This window comes from Amia ocellicauda, chromosome 16 (assembly GCF_036373705.1).
Source record: "Amia ocellicauda isolate fAmiCal2 chromosome 16, fAmiCal2.hap1, whole genome shotgun sequence".
Classification (NCBI taxonomy): Eukaryota; Metazoa; Chordata; class Actinopteri; order Amiiformes; family Amiidae; genus Amia; species Amia ocellicauda.
Genome location: NC_089865.1, coordinates 4,024,851 through 4,043,677, shown reverse-complemented (window position 1 = coordinate 4,043,677; position 18,827 = coordinate 4,024,851). Strand labels below are relative to the sequence as shown.

The window sequence follows — 18,827 nt, the reverse complement described above, 5'->3', positions numbered from 1 at the left end:
GTTGCTGCGCACACAGAAGAGGAGGAGGCTCAGTGCACGGAAGAAGATGCAGGATTGTTTGCTGCTTATCGCAAGAGGCAAGGAAGAGATGGGCACAGCTCCTCTGCCTCTCAGCTCAGCCAGTACCTCACAATGTGTGACAACATGGTTGGTGTTCTTCTACTTATGTTCAAAGTAAGGCTCAGTAGTAGGAGTGTGCATTTTCTGCTTTGGACCAAAAAGAAAACCCAAATTCATATTTTTTCCTTGAATTTTGTCCCATAATTCACCAATATATATATATATATATATATATATATATATATATATATATATATATATATATATATATCGGGAACCTACTGTATATATATATATATATATATATATATATATATATATATATATATATATATATATATATATATTTTTTTTTTTATTATTATTATTATTATTATTATTATTATTATTATTATTATTTAATTTTTTTATACTATCACACATTATTTCAGTGTTATGGACAATAAAAATGTTTTTGATAATCTGTTGTGTTATGTATTGTATTACTTAAAGTGTAAAGAAGATCATAAGTGGTAATTAATTATAAAAAAGTTTTGAAGACTCGAAGCTCAAAATTGAAGACTTGAGACTTGACTTGACTTGACTTGCAAAATAATGACTTTTTGACACCTCTGCTTAATTGTGGTAGCATTCCTGGCATGCCAACTCATTTAACTTGTGTTTGCAATCTGCCAGCCACTGTATGAGGGAGAGACTTGCGTGCTCGGTGTCATTCAACACAGCTCAAGTGTGTTCTTCCAATTGGTTAATTAGTTACATGTCTGCACTTGAACTAGGATGTGTGCTTATTGTATTTTGTATTGATTGTACTACTGCACTTTGTAATACTTGCTGTGTAAACTGTAAAAATATGCAATATGATTTTCTCCTGTAAATAAAAAGGTCTGTGTTTGTTTTGTGTGTGTGTAACTGTAATGCATCAGTCTGCTCTTTGTAAACATGACTGACTTGCCCATCACTGCATTTTATTTAGAAAACACCACTTGATGGCAGTATTTTGTAACAATACAGACCTGTCATCCTTTACTGTGAATATTCCTCTTAAGTGGAGTGGTCGCAGAAACAATGTGATGCTTTTCCATTTGGGGTTTAATATCCCATGTCAGACCTTTCTATGCTCTTCAGGATCTTATTATTTCTAGAGAGATTTTACCAAGTATTTAAGTTTCTTATTGCTTTTATTCCAATTTAAATAGTCAATTGCATTACAATTGGTTTGCACAGCAGGATGCAAATTTAAATTGTGTATACATTACATTTATTTAACACAATGATTAGATTGACTTGCCAAATCAGCTCACTGAATTAGGAGACCAAACACAAGGGTCTACAATTAATCCTACAGATATTATTTTGTGATTGTTTTGCCAGATTCAAATTATCTCTGATGGGACGAATGAAATTTGAACAACAGAAAGCACCTTCTTGTGTTTGCGTTTTGCTGCTGTGCTTGACACCTCCTGTGACCCTGATTAAATGACTACCAACCAAATGAAAAATACATTTTGTCAACGGATTTTCTGTTGTCTGTGTCACAATCTCAGGAGTCCGAGTTTAATCTGAAATGACTATTTGTCTGTGTTCCACCAACCAACAGTCAATACAGCAAAGTTCAAACTCCATCTATATCCAATAACACTTTGTAGGAATGTAATGAAAATGTAAACAAAATTGGTTGCATTGTTCACTTTCTTTGGTGAACAATATAAAACATGTATTATTTGATATAACCCCAGTAAAATTACATTGAAAGACATCTTCCCACTAAATACCTTTTCTTTCATTCATTGAATTGTAAGCATGTTGTAGAACCAAGCTACAGAAAGCCAAAGAGGGCAAACAGAACCACAAACTAATATACACTAGTAATAAAAAAAACAGCTATACAACGAACATTTTCATAGTAATATGAGTAGTAAGTTGCAGATCAGCATTATTTCTTCAAAACAGGTCTTTTGGATACTTTATTGCTTCATACTATGTATCTACAAAAGCTTTTCCATACACACAAATCGGTAGAAATCCACTCTTATTTTTGTTGAAACACAGCTCTGAGAAAATCGGAAAATAGGGAATATATTCCACTGACAATTCTCATAAATATCCATTTCAAGGTAGAATAAAATATATTGGTAAAATTAAATATAAAGTATGTATCAGCACACAGATTCATCTTCCTTACAGTCAAGTGTAGCGAAACAGTTTGCCACAAAAATAAAGTTTATTTATACTTCAGAACGAAATCCCTAATGCTACATGTCCCTTATTAAAAATGCAAGAATCCTAAATCTACAGTTGAAAAAAAAATAAAGCTGAAGAATGAAGTCCCAGCAGAACCCCCTCCCAACCCACGTAAGTACTGGAAAAGATGTTCTGACTGGGTATGCAGCCCTAAGGGATGGTGGTGTGTATTTCATCTAGGGATTTATCTCTGTATTCTTGCCTTTGATGTGTCAGATTATTCTAATCAGGAAAATATGCTGACACTTGTGTTGCTAGGAGGGTGGTTTATGATTCCTGAAATATCCCTTCTTCAGATTTTGATTTATACTGTCAGAGGATAAATCAAACCTTTATATTTCATTTTCAAGTCCATGTAGCTGGTTCCTTCATGTGGACACAAAGAGGGAAAGCGTGACCCGGCACTGAAATGCCCAAATAGAGATTTGTGGAGCTCTTGTCCAGTACCCCTCAATGCCGTTGTGAAAGTGATTGTGTGAGTATTAATCACTTTATCCTAACCTTTCTGATGACATCCAACCACAGAAAAACGTATGAATGTGTTTTTTATATCCTGTATTTAAAAAACTCACAGAAAAGGTACATTAAATACTTCTTAGTGAAATATATCTCAAAATTAATCTTCTTTTAACGAGCCGTGTTGGTCTGCTCGTGCTTTCCACTTCAATTAAATAATAAATACTCTCATTACAAACAATCCAGTGTGTGTTTTCTTCACCAGAGAGAACGCTCATCTTTTCTCCATTTTGCTTTCCTGTGTCGTGACCCACAGAAGCCATTGTAAACCCATTCCAGTATGAAAGGATACACAGAGATGACAGGGCTTTATGAATGGAGTAAGGAAGGACCCTGGAGAACATACAGCTAATACTTTTTACAGGATGCGATCCTTAGAAGTGGAGTACAGAAATATACAAACACCTCGGCTAGATGCGTCAGACCATATTGACAAAAATAAGACTCACCTTGTTGGTTTTATATACAGAAAATATTACAAGCATTCACTGTAAACTACACGTCCAAACTTCCAGTAACCTGTAACAAATGTATGTTAAGTAAAATGCACTACTTCCTTGAGTCATTATAAATTATACATTAAATTAACTCAACATTTCCAGTATGTAAATTGACGTGACTACAAAGCACCATGGAACTGAGGAATTTGTTTATTTTGTTCTTGTTTTTCTACAGTGTTAACATCTATCTTATATGATATCCTATTCGTGATGCTCGTATATTTTTCATTCAATCAGTGGATATCTGCAGCTAGTTCGTTTATAGATTTAAGGTGGTATAGATGGTCTTTTTTGGAACAATATATATATATATATATATATATATATATATATATATATATATATATATATATATATATATATACACTCACCTAAAGGATTATTAGGAACACCTGTTCAATTTCTCATTAATGCAATTATCTAACCAACCAATCACATGGCAGTTGCTTCAATGCATTTAGGGGTGTGGTCCTGGTCAAGACAATCTCCTGAACTCCAAACTGAATGTCTGAATGGGAAAGAAAGGTGATTTAAGCAATTTTGAGAGTGGCATGGTTGTTGGTGCCAGATGGGCCGGTCTAAGTATTTCACAATCTGCTCAGTTACTGGGATTTTCATGCACAACCATTTCTAGGGTTTACAAAGAATGGTGTGAAAAGGGAAAAACATCCAGTATGCGGCAGTCCTGTGGGCGAAAATGCCTTGTTGATGCTAGAGGTCAGAGGAGAATGGGCCGACTGATTCAAGCTGATAGAAGAGCAACTTTGACTGAAATAACCACTCGTTACAACCGAGGTATGCAGCAAAGCATTTGTGAAGCCACAACACGTATAACCTTGAGGCGGATGGGCTACAACAGCAGAAGACCCCACCGGGTACCACTCATCTCCACTACAAATAGGAAAAAGAGGCTACAATTTGCACAAGCTCACCAAAATTGGACAGTTGAAGACTGGAAAAATGTTGCCTGGTCTGATGAGTCTCAAATTTCTGTTGAGACATTCAGATGGTAGAGTCAGAATTTGGCGTAAACAGAATGAGAACATGGATCCATCATGCCTTGTTACCACTGTGCAGGCTGGTGGTGGTGGTGTAATGGTGTGGGGGATGTTTTCTTGGCACACTTTAGGCCCCTTAGTGCCAATTGGGCATCGTTTAAATGCCACGGCCTACCTGAGCATTGTTTCTGACCATGTCCATCCCTTCATGACCACCATGTACCCATCCTCTGATGGCTACTTCCAGCAGGATAATGCACCATGTCACAAAGGTCGAATCATTTCAAATTGGTTTCTTGAACATGACAATGAGTTCACTGTACTAAACTGGCCCCCACAGTCACCAGATCTCAACCCAATAGAGCATCTTTGGGATGTGGTGGAACGGGAGCTTCGTGCCCTGGATGTGCATCCCACAAATCTCCATCAACTGCAAGATGCTATCCTATCAATATGGGCCAACATTTCTAAAGAATGCTTTCAGCACCTTGTTGAATCAATGCCACATAGAATTAAGGCAGTTCTGAAGGCGAAAGGGGGTCAAACACAGTATTAGTATGGTGTTCCTAATAATCCTTTAGGTGAGTGTATATACATAATACAATCAAAAGCATGAAAGTATATCTGCTTGTTGGACTAGCTACATAAACTATATTTAGACCCAAGATTTAGACCAAACTTGCTCATATTGCAGTCGTCCCCTTTCAAAAATCCTTTTAGTGTTAAATGTTTTGTAGAAATTCCTCGGGGAATGTCTAAAAATACAACTAAGCTCAGAAGTGGGCCGCACTGTCTTTAAATCCCATTTGTGGCTCTCCTTTCAGCATCAGCATTTCCAGAGTTCTTCACAAGAATTAAATGTGTCTGACAAATTAATAAATAGTAGTAGTAATAGTAGAAATAATAATAATTAGAAAAATACATCTCCTAGCCATCTCCAGGTTGGGTTTCAATCCACACCAAATCCCTCCACATGCATTTAGGATATTCTAACAGCACCAGATTAAGATAGACCACCAAAATCACCTGGAGGGCAGAGTGTGCCTTTAATGTTGGTACGAACTGTGATCGTGGCACAGATGTTACAGCAGGCTGCCTCGAGCACGGCTGCAATAACAAGCAGCAGCATGATCAAAAGGTGAATAAGCAACTTGAGCAAACGTAATGACTGAGCAACAAGGAGGCACTCCACAGCCTTCTGAGCACTGCTATTATCCTGAAATGATTGTTACTGCTGGCTTATATAAGGTTAAACAGGATGCAATGGTAGTATCCAGTAAACACATTATCGATAATGTGCCAGTACAGATGCAAAAAACAAACTAGAGGACACAGTGTACAGGTTGCATATTTGCATATCTTTAGTTTTCAGCAGCATAGGTAGCTCCTAACCAGCTTGGGGGATTGTCACCACATGGTACGATCTGTGCAATAACTGATATATTATCTGTGGGGAATGTTTCACATCATCTAGCCAGTCTTGTTCCCATTTCAATGCAGTGACGGAAGCAGTCGAGGTGATGATTTCTGATGTGGCCCCCTACATTGTGATGAAATCTCGCTCACACCATCACTTTCTGCTGAGGAAACAGAGCTTGCAACATAGCAAATAAATTACATATCTAAAGCATGCACACATGAGCACTTGATCCAAGTCTTCAAAATCATGAAAGGCATCGACCACATCAAACCAGAGGAGCTTTTCCAGATCAGCAGGGACACACGCACCCGGGGACACAAATGGAAATTGGGTTTCAAGGCATTCAAGACAGAAAACAGGAGACACTTCTTCACACAGAGAGGCGTCACAATCTGAACAAACTCCCCAGCGATGTGGCTGAAGAGACAATTTGGGATAATTCAAAAACAGACTGGATAGGATCCTTGATCACTTAGTTATTAATGGACACCAAACGAGCACAATGGGGTGAATGGGCTCCTCTCGATTGGACACTTCCTTGAGTTCTTTTGAGAGTGTAAACATGTTTCCTCTAAAATAGAAAAACTGTGTAAAAGAAAAAACAGAAATTATTACTTCTACTATTCTATTCTGACTCTCTTTCTCCTAATGCAGTCTTAAAGCATGCTGTTCCAAAGCACTGTATGTCTGGCTTTTGCATTATAGGTAAACACACTGCTGCCAGGGGACTGATATTTACCCGTCCGTAGTTTCATTTCCTCGTTCTCAGATGTTACACGACCTTTCACCTCTGCCGGCACTGTATTTTCAGCCGCCTGCGAACACGCGCCGTTGAGAGTGTACTGTCGGAAACCGCTGCTCCAGGGGTGAGGCACTCATAATATGGGTCACCGGCTGACTGCAGCGCTCGTATCTGAGCGCACTTGTGTTGCGAACATACAAATGAGATCCGTTTGTGTTGGAGATGGGTACAGTGCGTCAGGAGTCTGCAGCCCTGCTCCGGGAGACGCACAGGGCTTCCTGAACCTCTTCCAGATGAGCTCGGAGTCACTTCATCAAACTGATTATTTTTTTAATGAGTAAAAGTTCACATGTTTTCCAGGTCTCTGTGCTGGTCTGCTTTAAAGCTTTACAAAAACTGCAGTTCTCCAGGTTTGCAGACTTCTGTGAAGCTTGTTCATCTGTTCAAATATACTATGTGGATTAGATTTACTGAAATAGTAGTTTAACATCATAAATATAAACATTCATATATAAACAGAAACATCAAAAACTAGACAAACAGATTAAATAACCCTTCATATATTTAATGTATCCTTATATATTATATATTTTGTTCTGTATGCTATTTTAACAAATAGTGGCATTATTTTTAGCTCTAAATTACTGTCCTTCCTGACATCACAGGGCTTGTCTCGAAATCAACTCATTACTTTACATTTTCTTCTGCCTCTGACACAACAGGAGCGAAGTACACCAAAAAAAAAAGGTTTATGACACAAAAAGAAAATTGCAACTGTTCCCAGAGTCCCATTTTAGTTTCGAAAGCTGGCCCTAGTTTTAAAATTGCTTTCCTGTTGTGATGTTGATCTTCTCGTTGTACATAAGGGACAAGTGTGCCATTATAAATCCTCGCCTGCTCTCTGTTGTTCACAATGACATAAAGCTGTCACACCAAGCAATGACACTTCACAGGGAATGAAATCATGCACTGGAATCCCACCAGGATAAGGTAAAACCCAAGATATGTCTTGCTTTTTGACACTGTCTAGACTCAAATCTTATGTTATATGAGAATGAAATAGATTCTATCCTTACAGGCTATGAAAGTATTTTGATTAGTCACAGAGAACTGGTCAGAAATTGCTGTGGTTTTCCTCCCTTGAAAAATGTAGTAATCGTCAGTATTTCTGAAGTATTATGTTGAAAAACCAAAACAGACAGGATAATTCTATTGTGTTGCAAGTCTTTTTGCTATTAAAATAACGTTTTAATATTTAATTCTGCAAGAGATAAGGGTCATATTGAACTATCTGATATGTATTATTAATGCAATAACTATGTTGTAAAAGAAAAATCATTTAAAATGTGGATTTTCCAATACAAAAAGGTTGTATATTATCAGTTCACAGCCTCCCATCTAAATATGCTCATTAAACCAAATGACTTAAGGCCATGTGCATAAAACATTTGCCATCATAATCAAGTTGCACCTGTTTCTTTTTTAATAGCCAAACAACACAATGATGCAGTGTTATGGAAACATTTCAGAATACTAATTTAATACTCCCAGCAGCAATTTAACCTTTTATTTATGTTTTTGCAACACTGTGAGTTTGAAATGGAAGGTGTGACAAACTTCTGGTCTCTATTAATGATTAATTATCAAATCTCACGCCATATATATTCACAATTGCACAAATGAGTATAGCTTGATATAGATTGCATGTGGATATTGTGCCACAGAGAATAAGTGCTTGGGATGTTTTTTTGTTGTTGTTTTTCAATGAGTCATGGCCTGTTGTATTTTAAGGAGCTTAGACATGAGTTTGTATTATTAAGGTAGCCTTTGGTTACGTAACAAAGATTTTATATGTGCAAGGCAGAGGGATTTAAAGTAGCAACATTGGGATTCACCCAATATGGGCTTCAACTCTTGCATCAGAGCAGAAAAGCACAACATGGGAAAATACGGTCACTCTATTACATAACTGCTTAAAAAAGAAATATGATATCACAGGCAAAGGGCATCTTAGAGGTTTCATCCAGTCGACATTTTAATGATTATATTAGCAAAAGTTTTGTAGACAGGAACTTCCTTTATCTAATGAGTCCCATTAATCTATGTCTATTAATACATTATCTGGCTTTCAATAACCATGCCAGCAGGCTGGTGTAGCAGACTATTAATACCTTCAAAAGTCAATTAATATGTCCCTGGGTTCCGCCTTTCAGCAGAAAACCTTCCACCCTTTTAATAGGTGTAAAAGCAGCTCTGTGCCTCAGTCTGAAACTTCCACGCGCCCCATATTGAGTCAAGATTTCACTGTGGATTTTGAATTGGTCTGAGGAGGACAGTGGGACAAGACCACTGAGTCAATTGCTTTCCACCATGCCTCTGTCATTAGGAACTGCTTCACTCTGTACTTCAATCAATACTATGTGTTTGTTTCTTGGGGAATTGGGGTTTTAATACACAAATAGTGAGAAAACTGGGAATGCAACATGGACACCATTATTTAGTTATCTATGCATTGATTTCCAAACAATGCAGAAATCCAGGAACTTGTTTTTGTAACGTTTACTGCATACAATCGTGCCGCAGGGTGTCTAAACATATTAATGGCTATATCCCTCCCCTGGGTATGGACTCTTCTGAGCTATTAAACGGATTGACAGCCCACCGATAAGCACAGCGCTTCTCCCGCTTAAGGCTTGTTTACCCTCTGCAGGCCGATTTGTGAATTTCCTCAAACAGGATTGTGTCTTGTAGATTTAAGCCGCGTTATCAAGTCTCTCAACATTGGAAAAGTTGACCCAACAGAATGATTTGCATATATATATATATATATATATATATATATATATATATATACAAAATAATGTTTTTATCAAAAATCTTGATACACTTTCTGGACAACAACAATTAATTTAAAGTATATGACCATTGAATGGTACTTATAGATAATTTAAAAGTCAATAAAAGCACAATGCTTTATATATATATATAGTTACTCATTTACAAAAAGAAAGAAAGAAAGATAAAAAGACCCGGATTCTCACACTATGTGCTGATTTAGAGTAATCCACTGACCAGACAATGAAAACTTTGTACAGTAGTTTCCAAACTTTGCATCTCTTACCCACCGTCAGGGTACAGCGAGATATAAGCCGACATGCAAAATTAAAAGCAAGTTTTCCCGAAAAAACACACCAATAAATCGCATGGCTGCCTGCCAGTAAACCCCCAAGTGTTATTGGTGAGGTCAGTCCTACCTTGATGTCTTTAGTAGAATGACTGGAACAGGGCTGCGATACGGAAGCCGTTTGGTTCATGTTTCAGCACCCGGGACAGCTCCACACGCTGCCGCTCCCTGGGGGGGGTTTTGCCCGGAAAGCTTCGCCTTTTCTTTGTGGGTAAAAACACGCACTTCTCCTCCTTCAGCCGGTGCCGTGCTGTGCTGCGGTGCTATGAAGTGTTCATGTACCACTGATGAAGTCTTCATGCACTACTGTGGCTCCCAGGCACTTCACCTCCTCTATCCCGTGACACGTCCTCTTCCCCAGCCATTAATCCAGATATAAGCATCATTGCCCAACTCCAAAGGGCACGGCGCGACAGCTGGCCCGGCGCTATTTCAATTGTAGATTTATAAAGACAAAAAGTGATATAACCTCAACTTTATTTTGAATGTCATGATTGCATTTTGAAAACTGTGCACCAAAGAGAAATAGCCTGATCCTACAATACTTTGAGATCCCCGGACAACAATATCATTCAATTAATTCTGCTAATTAAAACTGGGGTGGTCTTCACAGTCTCCGATTTTAGCCCGCAGTAGATGCATTATTTGCGTGTTTAGCTTAAATACAATAACCCAGTGCCTTATATATAACCATTTCAACCAAAACAGTAAAATGATAGATAGACATACAGGGAATTAAAGAAAGTCGCATAAGTCAGTATTTGAATACCAATGACAATTAAAGATTCGCGATTATAAATACTATTGTTGTTCTTGCTTTCCAAGGGGGGATTAAAGTGCTGTAAAGTTGTAAAGTTGCTCTCTAGTTTACAGATTAAAAATATTAAACAGCTGGAGTGGAAATCGTGTGACTCACATGTGTGTTTAATCTTGTTTTGCCAGCCTTACAGTTTATTTAAATGGAAGTTAGTTACACTGTACTGGCAAGGTGGTTTGGTGTCTATTTCATGTGCGGCTGTGTTTAATTGTTGTTAATGGCAGGTGGCACGTTTTTAGACCGCAGCCCAACACTGATCTAAGTCTGTATAAAACATCCCTTTGCACAAATAACGGAATTCCAGCTAAGCTTTTAATCGTATCTTCTGAGGAACATTGCACCGCCATCTGGAGCCGGGCACTCATGGGAAATAAGGGTTTATTACAGGAGTTACATCACATCAGAAACATAATTACTGCAAAACAGTCGATAGTCTCAGTCCATGTTGTCTATCTGATCACAATGATGATTGAAATGTCTTCTTGTGGCGCAAAGAATTACATCTTTCCCGCACAATTAATTCGCCGGAAATGCGGTTTTATTGTGGGCTTTACTGAACATCAAGTAAAGACAAACAGGCTGGACTTTTAAAAGTGATGATGTGTAGTCGAAGTATATTTTTAGTCTTTTTGTTGATTTCCCCCCCGTCATGTATTACTTAAAACGTAAAGCTTTCGTATTATTATATTCTTATTCTTATATATATATATATATATATATATATATATATATATATATATAAAATTTCTTTCTACAAGCTATTGCATTTTTAATAACTCACAGTAAAACTATGATTTCATCTTATTAACATTTCTAGCTCATTACATTCTCAACTACTTAGTGTATGAAACTAATGGTCCCGATCCAGACTGTAATGACTGCATAGGTGGGTAATTTATCACATCTTCCAAACTATTAACATCAACTGAACGGGATCCAAGAAATGCTGACAGTGATGCTTTTTTTTTTTTTTTTTTTTTTGATGGTCTCTCTTTTCTATCTATCACTGTACCAGTGCCATTGAAATACTGTTGAGGAAAAATAAAAATATAAGCTCTCACTGTATGAAAACTGTATCCACGCTCACACATGCATATATCTGAATGGCAAATGAGGTGCGATTGCAGTCCTATCCTCAGTCTTCATTATCATTTGATCCCTGAACAAATCAAAATGCCCCTCTTTACATTTTATGAAGGAAAAATTAAATGAGATAGACTTTAGTTATTTTCTGCATCAGTGCTAGCAGGTCACTTCTGGAAGAACCACTTACTTACCCATCACTCTCTCTGTTTCAGCAGAAGGGTGTGCGTCATTTCTAATATGTTATCTTTTAACACTGTTCAGTTTGTCGCATGTTAAGTTTGAACACTTCCACTATATTACATGTAGAGCTATTGTGTAAAATGAAACAGTCTAATCTAAGATAATAATGCATTTGTAAGATTATAAAAGAACATTAAACATATTATTTTGGATTCCCTTATTTTACCACAGTTTTACACACAGCCAGGATTCTGTAAATACAAACCAAGCTTCTTAATTCAGTATTGTATTGATTGACTGGTTGATTGATTGGTTGATTGGTTGATTGATTGATTCACAGATGCCCATACCCATAAAATCTACACATTTGAAGACATATAATACAGTAAGAGCAAGAAAATAGAATATACAGTTTAAGTCTTCATTGGAGTAAAAAAAAAAAAACTTTGTTAGTTTTTCTCTGTGTTCCCTTGTAGGCTTTGTTTAACCTTCTTGTCATGATGTACCAGTATTTACCTAAATATAGGAATTAATGAGAAGAAATTTTAAGTGTATCTTAAGAGAATCCCTTTAAAATAATTCACAAATATAATCAACTTGCCCCAGGTAATTTTCCTCTCTCTCATTTAACTGCACTTTTCCTTGGTCTTGTTGTTCTGCTCACAAATGCTTCAGGGTGTTTGATTCCCTCTCCTATCTCGGAGATTGTGTTTATTTATTTATTTTGGCCCTCGGTGACTGGCGCATGTTGAAGGTGTTTAAAAGAGGTGGAAGAGTCCAGCAATCACTGGCATTCATTCTGCAGGTTATTTTACACTTTAACACAATGCCAAAACACACTTTCTTGATCTGAAGCCTTATTTAAGGAAGGCACACTTTTCTAATCTAAAGCTGTCTTTAACTGCCAAGTTCCGAGGCCTTACATTTGACTCCACATAAAATTTTCTCTGCTGATCACGGCTGGAATCTGCTGCTAGGCCTTCGAGTTCACACTGCTGTCATTATTTTTTATGCAGAAGCATTCACGGTAGATTGACAATTGCACCTCTCCTGACCGCCTCACTGGGCTTTTTTATGGCGTTTGTTGAATTTGTTGCAGCTAATGGAACAAGGGGAGCTCATTTATAACCATTTGGTAGTGTCTTCATAACTGCATATTATATTGTACCCTATTATGACTTTGTGATACTGAAGAGATTGATACTGCGCTATTAAAATCAGTGCCACAATCACACAGTAAATACATTATGAAATATTTTGTTATAGTTACCCAATTTTAAAGAGAGTGGTTGCTTAAATGATGTTACATACCTTAGTCATCATTGATTCAATTAAACTGTACTCATTTGAAGGGAAGAGTAATGACTTTAAAGTCATTTAAATGGTAAATCTCTTATTCATCAATAATCATCCTATAGATAGAGCCCTGTGCCACTATGCCCCTCCTGCAGCTTGCTCTCAGATATACAACACGTGTTTTCTGACGTCTGAGCCTTTATTCAGAGTTGAGGTTGAAGTCCTCCAAGATGTGGAACAAATTACCAAGACAGGGCTTGAAGCTCCAGTGAGTGTAATTTCAGCTAGGCTAAAATACCTCTTTAATTGTGCATATAATTTCCATGCATGAGCATCCGGCTCGTTCAAGTGCAAAGCAATTTACAATAGGAGGGGGGGGAAATAAAGTGTCCGTTAATAATTAAGCACTGGAACCTCTGGTAATTCGATCGAGATGTCCTTTTATATCTTCTCAGACTGCTTTTCACTCATGGCACACGGCTATATGCATAAGTGCACAGCTTCGCCGCTGGTTCCTCCATTATCACAGCCTCTTATGAATACTTTATCTTACCCCCAAAGGTACGTTGTGCTCTCTGAAGAAATGCCTGTAGACTCTTCCATTCTGAATTTCAAAGCCTGCAATCTCTCGATCTTCCTCCAGTTACTGATGGGACTTCAAGTCCGGTGTTATGACAAATCCGGCACCCCATGGATATCGCGCATCCCCTAGCAATCACCTTGATTTCACACATGCGCTTCAGGGGGTGCCATTAGGTATACTGAAATATTTTGTCATAACACCTGTTCAAATCATGTGTCCTTCATCCCAGCCCTTACAGACATAAACATGCAAATTAGCAGAATTCATACATCGATATTTTCATCATGGCATTTATTTCACTAAAGCTGTGATGAATTCTAGACACACTTTTGTGTCAATATAGTACAATCATAGCTACCCCTTAATCAAAAAAATAACTTTGTATATATTTATCATAATGATAATCTAAAGGAAAAACTGGTTGTAAATGTCCACTTCATTATAATGTATACATTTTCTAATTATAACTTGCAGTTATAAAAAAAAATATATTATTTAAAAAACTAATTAATTAATATCTGCATTTTCTGCTTATCTGTTATGTATAACTAAAACTTCATTGCCGATTCACATGACGTCTTTAGGGACCATCATTTAAAATGAAATAATAATAATAACTCTTACTGTCATGATGTACATTATAGTAAATGTAATTAAATTACATCCATTGGGGGTATTGTTTAATTGAATAAAGTCTCTTTCGAGTGTTAACTTAGGGCAAAACAACCGACGACTGATCAAATGTGGAATTAAGATTGAGTTATTTGTCTTTTTACGCTTATTTCTTCAAGAATTTAGTGAGAATAGCAAGGTTTCTATACGTCTTCTGCAATAATACTATAGTTCAGTTACAATATTTTGGGTTGAACTCTGGTCTGATTTGGACAGTCAGAGGGGGCTTTGTGTATCAGAAATACCAACAGAGTCAGAATAAAGATGAATCAGTGGAAAGACTACATTTGTATCTTAATAACTAAAGTTATTATTATTATTATTATTATTATTATTATTATTATTATTATTATTATTATTATTATTATTATTATTAACAAGCAAAAAACAAGGTTATGCTTAACTGCATAAACATCTACAGAAGAAACTGTGGGGACACGTAGGAAATATGCGCAATGAGGATGTGGGACATGTGAGTTCACTGGCCAACTCAGAGATGAGGAAAAGCAGATGTTGGAGACATAGTGCTCGTCCAAAGGGATGATAACGGGAGAGCTGGTTAAGTGAACTGCTCGGAAACTTAAAAGTTAGCCAGATGTGACTCTTCCTGCATGCATGCGTGAGATTATTCGGTTAATCTCCATTAAAATATAAAACGGCATTAAATATATATGAGGACAAATTGTTAAAGAGTAAAGAGGTTCAAAGATTGGACTCTGAGACGCCAGCTGTTAGACTCCACCCATCGCTGCTAGTGTGAGTCTGCAGCACTATTTACATACAAATAATCATACTAATTGAGAGGTGTAATATCTACCCCCAGTATTGCAGCTTTTAATGTGTTGTATAATATTGGATAAAGAACAGTGTATCCATCGTGTGTCTCTACAAGTCCGATGAAGAGTGCACAAACATTTTAAATGATTTGTGCCTGGGGTATTTTATCATAGATTATGGGCAAGGAATGTTAATTTAAAATCATCTTGGAAGCAGTCTGCCAGCAGTGAACTTCAATGCATTTCAATCCTATTAGATTCTCTTACCTTATTGTTTTATGTAACAAACAAACACACTGTACCCTACAGAGAGAGAGAGAGAGAAGTTTTTTACATGAAAGAAGAATCAGTTTGGACTGGCACTGTCTGTGTCTGGGCAGAGAGGGGCAGGCATGGTTCAGACAGGAAGAGGTGAAATTATCTGTTCTGTCTTTGTCCATCTTTCTGTTAATCTCGGAGACTCATCTCCCAGAGCCGAGATAACAGCCGCAGCTTCCCTGACAGGGTCTGAGGCTGCAGTGCATTCTGGGATTGTATTGCTCAGAGATCCGTACGCTGCTGTTGCATTTCGTGTTTTGATCTACAGGTACAGCACTCATGTCCTCATGTATCAGACTGAGGTTTAAAATAACACAATCTTGTTACACAAAACTATGTCAGATCGACTGCCAAGATGATGCCGGGAAAAGATACATATCACCCCAAAATGCCAGCGATGGTACAGCAAGGCAGAACAGATACAAAGAGTTGAGCCCCTGTCCAACTCCACCTTCCAGACCTCTCTTGGAGCTGATTAACTCACCCCCTCCCAACAGCATGTGAGGCCAGCTGTCTCCTCACTCACCCTTATCTACAGCTTTTGAAATGCTGTTGATACAAGACTGGTAGACAGACTCCCACCCATCTTTTGTTACGCTATTGACACCAGAGACCCCTCAGCCAACTGTGTCCACTTTCTGTGAATCAAGATCAAGAACATTTAGGGAGATTGGGCTTTTCCCAGAGTGTGGAATATGACCAGGGTGGGATTAACGCAGTTGCAGTAATGATGAAGCAAGAAATGAATGAAACATTATGACAAAAACCTTTCTAAATGGATTTAATCAAAGTGATCAGAAAAAAAGGATACAAAACTGGCACAAAATAATAGAAACAAACTAGCAACATTGTAGATGGAAACAACGTAGGGTTTAAAATACCCCAATTAAAACACCATCAGAGCTTCCGACATCTTCATAACAACGGTATCTGCTGTTGAGAGTCTGACTTAACTGTCGACATGTGAGTGAAGGTCGCTTTGACACATCAGAAGCTATGAAATTATAACTTATTCATTTTACACCTTTGAAGTTTCATGAAATATGCACGGAACAATTTGAACCATTAAAAAAAACCATAAAGACTATTGATATTTAATTACAGTTTGAGTGTTTTCTTTCACTAAAGGGCACAAGGAAAATAATTACTGAACTAAGCTGCCCACTCTTAATTCCCAAGAGCCCTCCTATTTTCTATAAGTTCCCAGAGGTATTTATTGCTGGAGAAAAAGAAGGCTGCTGTAAGTTCATGAGTTGTCATTTTTTCTTTAGTCAGAGTATCGGTCGGTGTGTTGCATGATAACAGAGAAACACAACTCAAACTCAAAGCAAATGATAATATTACCTACACAATAAAAAGACTAGTTCAAAATAAATATAAATATATTTCATTCAGTATAACACACCTAATTGCTTTTTTGAGGACACACTCAAGCCAATCCTATGGATATCCGAGTAATGAGGCGTATGAACTTGGAAAACAAGGCACAATGTCAAGACACGCCCTGGGAAAAGTCTGTCAAATGAATGCAAGATGTTCTCAAACAGCACAACATGGGTTTCCCTTGTGAATTGAAAACCAAATAAAGGAACGAATGAATATAAAGCTGTGCTCCGGTGATGTGTTCTCAGTGCATTGCAGGGATATTGTTTGTTTATTCTTCTTGGGGGGATCGCCACTTAATTCCCTTTGATAATTACACTTTCAAGACTGTAGACAGATGCTCTGATTTGATTTAAAGGCAGGAATATTCAGAGGTTACAAGCAGGCTGACATTTGACAATATTACAGATAAATCAATCCAGTTTCATTAACCACTGCATCCAGTTAAGGGTCAAAGTAACACATAAATCAACATTAAAATTATTATTATTATTATTATTATTATTATTATTATTAATTATGATTTATTATTATTATTCAAGATGCATGGTCTGTGATACCAGCACAAGAGTCTGAGGAAGCATTACTGTGTAACTTTGACCATAAACAATGTGGGGAAGCAATAAAAAAGGCAAACACGATGTTAGGGTATATTGTCAAAAGTGTAGAATTGAGAACAAGGGCAGTGATGTTCAGACTGTACAATGCACTAGTTAGAGCTCATCTGGATACTGTGGACAGTTCTGGGCTCCACACTTCAAGAAAGATATCGCTGCTCTAGAGGCAGTTCAGAGGAGAGCAACCAGACTAATTCCAGGTCTGAAGGGAATGTCCTACTGAGAGACTGAGGAACTGAACCTTTTCACCCTGGAACAGAGGAGACAATGTGGGGACTTGATCCAAGTCTTCAAAATCATGAAAGGCATCGACCACATCAAAGCAGAGGAGCTTTTCCAGATCAGCAGGGACACACGCACCCGGGGACACAAATGGAAATTGGGCTTCAAGGCATTCAAGACAGAAAACAGGAGACACTTCTTCACACAGAGAGGCGTCACAATCTGAACAAACTCCCCAGTGATGTGGCTGAAGAGACAATTTGGGAACATTCAAAAACAGACTGGATAGGATCCTTGATCACTTAGTTATTAATGGACACCAAACGAGCACGATGGGGCGAATGGGCTCCTCTCGACTGGACACTTTCTTATGTTTGAGCATCAAGGATGCATCTAGAACACTCTAGAACAGTTCAGTGTTGACTGTTACTGTTTCAGACCCAACAAGAATAATAATTAGAACAGGGAGACACAGGATACAGCATACACTGCAAAAACTTTATAATACCATAGCATTGGCTGCATTATTTATTGATGCTTTTACTTGCATAATCTAGTGATTGATCGCTGTCTCTTAGGGTCCCGATGCCTTAATTTCCATTGAAACACGATCTCTCAGGCTTCTCTGAATCGAACGTTTTGGGGATTGCCCCTTTTTTATGTAAATATTATCCAAAAGGGACTGGATTTGCAATTTCATTGTTATTTACAAATCACAAGTGATTTCAAAATTAAATTAAATGTTGTGTGCATGTATATATGAATAACTAATGGAATCAGAAAAGGTATAAACTTGATGTGAAGGAGAACTGCCTGCTGAGTCGGTCTCTGAAGTCTTTGTAATGATGTGTGAATGTGATGGAGGCAGAGAACAAAAATCATATCCCTCACAATGTGTAAATGTGGCAAAACTAGAATGTAAAAAAATAGGAATGAATGGAGAACACAGAGAAAGTTAAAAAGTATCAAAAACAAGAGGAGACACTTCCATCTTCAAATATATTAGTCAACGGTTAGTTAACTAAGATGAGATGATGCAAACCCACCATAGGCTTCATAGAAATCTTATAGCAATTTCAAAATATTTGGGTTTTGCTTATTTTTATGTCATAACTAGTATATAACACACTATTTCGGTATAGAGGCTCCCAGCACAGACAGCCCTGATTTAATACACCCTGAAATAACAAGATTTAACTGCAGATCGTTTTCATAT

The 18,827-nt window shown here is 37.4% G+C and overlaps 1 protein-coding gene across 1 annotated transcript in view; it reads right to left on the bottom strand.

Annotated features, from left to right (window-relative positions):
• The window catches only part of LOC136711752 (inactive dipeptidyl peptidase 10-like), a 103,984-nt gene extending 93,970 nt beyond the window's left edge, over positions 1-10,014 (bottom strand). The window contains exon 1 of the mRNA XM_066688207.1: positions 9,732-10,014. Coding sequence (XP_066544304.1) covers positions 9,732-9,791 — 60 coding nt within the window. The 5' untranslated portion in view covers positions 9,792-10,014. The remainder of the gene's footprint in view (positions 1-9,731) is intronic.
• Positions 10,015-18,827: the final 8,813 nt, after the last annotated feature.